The sequence below is a fragment of the Diospyros lotus genome, chromosome 9, assembly GCF_014633365.1.
Source record: "Diospyros lotus cultivar Yz01 chromosome 9, ASM1463336v1, whole genome shotgun sequence".
Taxonomy (NCBI): domain Eukaryota; kingdom Viridiplantae; phylum Streptophyta; class Magnoliopsida; order Ericales; family Ebenaceae; genus Diospyros; species Diospyros lotus.
This window is the reverse complement of record NC_068346.1, coordinates 37,193,419-37,199,130: the sequence shown is the minus strand read 5'-3', so window position 1 is coordinate 37,199,130 and position 5,712 is coordinate 37,193,419. Positions and strand designations below refer to the sequence as shown.

Below are 5,712 nucleotides of genomic sequence, written 5' to 3'. Positions count from 1 at the left end.
CACTGTCGTAACGTTAATCAGCGTCAAAGCTTCTTTACCCGGTCAATTTGTGGACCTCCGATGCCCGCCCCATCGAGTAACCCGTTCTGGACCGGGTTTTAGCCGAGAATATAACTTTAGATTAATGTCGTTTCTCTATATATCTGATATTAAATGAAAATTAAAAATTATATTATATGTGATTTAGGAAGCAAATTTCGATTCAATCTTAAATATTTTAAATAAAATATATTTTATTATATTTTTAATTTATTAATAAATAAAATATGATATATTTATTATTAATTAATAATTTTTAAATAAAAATAAAACATAATAAATATACATTTTATCTAAAAATAAAAATAAGATAAGATGCATATAAAATCAATTTATTATAAAATTTTAGTTAAATCAAAATAATCGAATTAAATTCATTCAAATTGATATTTTAGTTTTATTTAATTTGTAAATTATATTGATTTAATTTTTAAATTTGAGTTTTTATTTATTTTAGTTAAATTTATTTTTTTATTCAAAAATATTAAAATAATCAAATCAATTAAAATTTAAAAAATAATATTAATTTTGACTAAATTAAGAATTAAAGAAGGTAAATTCAACCAAAAAAATTGTTCTAATTGCCCTCTTTTATTTGATTTTTTTAATTTGTTATTTAAACAATTATTTAATTAATTCAGTTTAAATTTAAAAATAATAATTTTGCAATGTTTACCCTAATGATTCACTATTTCTAAAATAATGATTAATATTATTTACTAAATAAAGAATTCTTTACATACTTTTACAAACTCAACCACACTAATTGTCTTCCCAAGAATCTGCCACGTATTGAGACAACAGCATCATCCATACTGTCACATGGCAACAAAGCCTCGCATGTACATGAAGATCAACCTAGACGAGATGAGGATCTTTCCTGCTCTCTGGCTGACGACAAAGAAAGCAGGGTGTACTGATCCAAGATGAAGGTGGCTTTCCATCACCATAAACCCTAATTTTTTACCTCAAATTTTAAGCTTATTTTGTGTTGATTTTATTTGTTTTGCAGTTCAACATAGCGAATCCAACCATTGGCTGCCAGAGAAAGCTTGAAATCGATGAGGATCTCTCTCTCTCTTTATATATATACATATTTGTTTTTTATATCCACACAAATGTTTATGTAGTTTTCCAATTTTGTTTGGTTACCGAGAAAATAATGAATTCCCAACCCGTTTTCTTTTCTGTTCCGCAAAGAAATAGTTTTATATAATCTTTAGGAAAATGTTTTAAGTTGTCAAATTCTAGAGAAGAAATCGTTTGCCACGTGTTGGTAAGGTTTCTTAATATGAAAAACTGAATGCCCTATCAAAATCAAACCGCTTCAAACGTGGGGAATTTGCTAGATAATTGCTCCAATTGTATGCAAGACACGAATTATTACTACATCCCTGCATCATTAGACTTCTTCTGCATCTATATAGACAGGGTCGGACCTTTCATGAAGCCCATAAGGCGGTTGTTTCAGGGCCCATGAAAATTTCATTACTTAAGAGCCATAAATTGAAAACATCTATATTTATAAGGGCCTATTGCTCAAGCCCACCTGCCCACCCCTCTTCTTCGCGGCCTTCTCCCTCCCTCTCTTTCGTTCGCTGCCCTAGTTCTACCTCTCCAAATTCTGAAGACCATTTTGCTTTGTGGCACCCATTGAAGGTACATGTTAGGGGTATGCAGAAAACTAATCGAACTGACGGTTCATCATTTGGGCTTTGAGATAAGAAAAAAAAAAAATTCCTATTACTGCTCTACATCAAAATCAAGCATGTAATGCAATATCTCTTGTGTGAGTGTAAGTTGTGGTGGGGAGGGGGCGGGGGTATCAAAATAAATAAAACCAACCAAATGCAATAGGGCATAATCAAAACACTTAAGGCATGAATTCACTATAGTCAAAACATCTAAAACAGTAACTAAGATGTTGGGACATTTTCCGTCATGCCTTCAATAATAAAGTACAGATTTGCATTCATTTGGAACTCAGAACTTGGGTTCCACAACAAAATCCACTTCATAAAGATTCTCAAAGCCTTGGGTTGACAGCAGAATAAAACCAATGAGTTATTCACCTCACTTAACAAACCGTCAACTTAGTTAACCTCTAGATTGTGCAAAAGATCATACAAAACACTCAGCAAGTCATTTGGCAGCCAATTCCATTTTCTTCTCCATTTTCTATCAAAATCACTTTAAGGTCATCCTCTTGCTGATATTATTAAAAGTCAAAAGAGGAATGAAGGCCAATGGAAGTCTACCCTGATTATCAAGAAGCAATGTTGGGACACAACTGCTGGTACCAAAACATCACAATCAACTGGCTTGTCATTCCCAAGATTCTTAGAGACAAAAAAGAATAAAAAGGGCCTTAAATTTATTGAATGCAGAAAGCTACAGGCGTCCTACTAAGCCTTGTCCAGCAGAAGCATAGCATCAACTAACAGCTAAATCACAACCATCGAAATCATAACAAAATTTATCCTCTATTCCCCACTAAGGTATCTTAGCATATTTATGTGGGTGAAAAATGAATTTTGTTACACAAATGTAATGTCTTACAGTAGGTTAAAGAATAATACCTGATAAATTTTATAATTGACAATGCTCTCCATCTCTTCAAGACCACTGACAAGATGCATTGGTACCTGTATTGGTGTAAATCTGACCGAATTCTGCTTTGGCTGATCCTGTGGATATGGACCTGGGTCAGGAGGAACATAAGCCTCAACAATAAGTTTTACCCTCTCAGTACTGGCATCCACCATATTAGTATCGTTAATTGAAGTTACAGAAGACTTTTCATTGCCAGGAAGGGCCTGAGCATTCCCTTTCAGATTCCTTGGAAGCGCAATTCGAAAAGGGGGATTTGGTTACAAGTTTTCTGTGCCATCGGAATTTATAAAACAAACCTAGACAAACAGGAAAAAACCTTTAGTCATATAACATGAAGCCAAAAAACTACACAGCGATAGAGCTAGCCTAACTCCAAAATTTTTACACAACAAACTAAAAAACGGAAAAGATAATACCAAGCTGATAATCTGGAAAACTCTCTGTGACATGGTCAGCATCAAGGAAGGTATCTTTGAAATCAACTGTATCGAGGAGATCTGGCATATTCGTCCACTGTGCTGCAGAAGGGTTACCATACCCCAAAAATGTATCATGCAACCAATCATCAGGAACTATACAAGTTTCATTCATCAAATCTCGTATGGATTCTAAAATAGCTTTGAAATTATTTTCCTTGGGTTTCCTCCTTATGAGTACATTGAAGTTACCATAAACATCTTCTGCTCCTTTCTCTGCTATATCAGTGACATCCATATGGTATTGGGCGGTATCAAGAGCAATAGTTACAGTTCTCAGATCACCTTTCGCAGGCTTCCATTCATCCCTTTTAATTCTCCCAGTGAAATCATTCATGAGGGTTCCCTCCTCATCTCGGATCTCAATAATTTCACAACCACATACATATTGAAGACCAAGTTTCTGAGGGACAGTTGCTTTTGCAGATTCGTCTGCACTTAGGGGCTCAAATGTAGGGCGAATAGATAGTAGAAGGAGAACATCGTGTTCTTTAAGGGCATTCCATTCAGATCGTATTTGAGTTTTGTAACTAGAAATGCTGAAAGTAACTTCTGGGCTGGCTTCACCTCTCCAATATTTGGCTGCTTTACCTCAGTAATCTTAAATTCTTTAATTGGCACAGCCATTCTAGACCAACCACGGAAACCAGTCTCTCCCTCGTTTACCAATATGAGCAAGGAGATGTGGCACAGCTTCTTGGATGTCCTCCCGGATCTCAAACGTTGACTCAAGGTGGAAAAGGTTGAAATTTCTAAGCAGGTAATCATGAAGAGTCAGAAACTGTAAATTAAGTTTTGGGAGTGCTAGACAGCCTTCCCCAGTGTGGCTGATGCTTGGAACAAGGCTTTCATCCCACATTATCTGCTCATTTGGGTAAAGGGGAAGAGCATTTATAGCCTCCTAAAATGCTATAAACTTGATGCAAGTGATTTAATTCCTTATTGGATTGTGTGTCAGTTGGAGCCAATACTGATTTTACTAATTGAGATCAAATCCGAATTTACATGTCTATAGTTCTTAGGAGGGTCATAGGTCTAAGATTAGAAAAGTGTAAGCACCGATACCTGGATTATAAAAAAAAAAAAAAAAAAAACTAAAAACTTTGATCCTACCAATTACTTTTGCTGTCTAAACTTTCTTGCAAATTCCCCTTCCATTTTAGTTATTGAGGGTTTTTTTTTAAAAAAGAAAAATTACTGGAAGTCTTAGTCTTTTTTACCAAAAGGATTAATTGTTATTTTTCTTTTTTACTGGAAGAAAACTTCTGACTCAAAATGAATGAAGCTGAGATTTTCCTCACTGGTTGTGATGGACTGATCACTCATCTTAATTTGTGGCAGCAGGGGTATCCGAAGTTTTCTTCACCACCACCACCATCATGTCTCGTTATTTTTAAGTCTAAGTTTTGTGTTATTTTCTTTTGGGAGTTGAGAATCTTTAATTTTTATTTGGGCAGGGACAACATGCTTCCATGGTTATGTAAGACACAAAGGTGACAGGAAGAGGAAGTCTGTCCGTGGATGAATTGTTAGCCATGACCTCTTTGTTCTGAAGTTCGTTATGAAAAATGCTATTTGTATTCTTTAAGCTATACAATACAATTAAAATGACAAAAATATCCCACTCAAGATAGTAATGCATCGTGAAGCGGTAAAATGCATGATTAAAATATCCCTCATCCAAGACGTGAGGTGCAAGAGATATTTTAGTCATTTGTATGTGTGTAGTTTAAGATGTAACTCTTGTACAAGTAGCATGGTCCTTTGGTTATTGTGAAGAAGGGTGAGAATGATCTGCCTGGTTTGACTGATGCAGAGAAACCAAGGATGAGAGGTCCAAAGAGGGCATCAAAGATTAGGAGGCTCTTCAACCTTTCCAAAGAGGATGATGTTCGGAAATATGTCAACACATACCGCCGAACCCTTTCTACAAAATCTGGAAGAGTTGCTTGCTTCCTGCCTTTTCAGTTCTTAAATACAGAAGGCTGGAAATCTGGAAGGAAGGGGAATGTTCATTTTGCTGCCTTGCTTTGAGCATCTGGAGTCGAGTCATGAAGTTGCAGCAACATTATTGAAGTGCAATTTCATCCACTAAATATGATAAGACCATTTAAAATAGGAGCTGATTCTGAAGCATTTGTTCACAGAAGGGATGTTTTTCTATAAAACATGCTTTATTTTTGTTTTGGTTAGCCACACACACAACACAAGGACGTTTATTTCACAATTTCTGTTTCATTTGTTACTGTCTTGAGTAGGTTAGATTGGGCTTGTGCGTGTCATTAAAACGAAAAAGGTTTTGTTTGTCTGCTTGGCAACGCTTTGTTTTTGTGATTTTTACCACAGCCTGTCAGATCACATCTCAAAAATCTCTCCATGGCCATACATTTAGAATATCCTAAAGTTCAATCGGGCAATTATTTGGGAACCAAAAAAAGACAACAGTAGCATAAGTATATTGATTTCCCCAAGTACAGCACTCTCTGCAAGTTAGCACAATCATACGTTCCTTATATGTTGCTTTCATTTGTCCTGCGAATATGTGTTTGGCTACATTGCATAAGCATGTGACTTTGCATGGCTA

At 35.3% G+C, this 5,712-nt stretch overlaps 1 protein-coding gene across 1 annotated transcript; it reads right to left on the bottom strand.

Moving 5' to 3' along the window:
* Positions 1–2,116: 2,116 nt before the first annotated feature.
* Positions 2,117–4,216, bottom strand: LOC127810317 (uncharacterized). Its single transcript, XM_052349726.1, has 2 exons — positions 3,069–4,216; positions 2,117–2,948 (listed from the first exon to the last, which is right to left on the bottom strand). Exons 1-2 carry the CDS (start codon positions 3,463–3,465, stop codon positions 2,839–2,841), a joined length of 507 nt encoding a protein of 168 aa, XP_052205686.1. The 5' UTR covers positions 3,466–4,216; the 3' UTR covers positions 2,117–2,838.
* Positions 4,217–5,712: the final 1,496 nt, after the last annotated feature.

Bases quoted from the DNA above. Each gene is read 5' to 3' on its own strand.
- LOC127810317 (XM_052349726.1), bottom strand. From the start codon at position 3,465: ATGAATGATTTCACTGGGAGAATTAAAAGGGATGAATGGAAGCCTGCG. The intron at 2,949-3,068 runs GTATTATCTTTT...CTGTTTGTCTAG, and splicing joins TTTTCCAGATTATCAGCTTG to GTTTGTTTTATAAATTCCGA.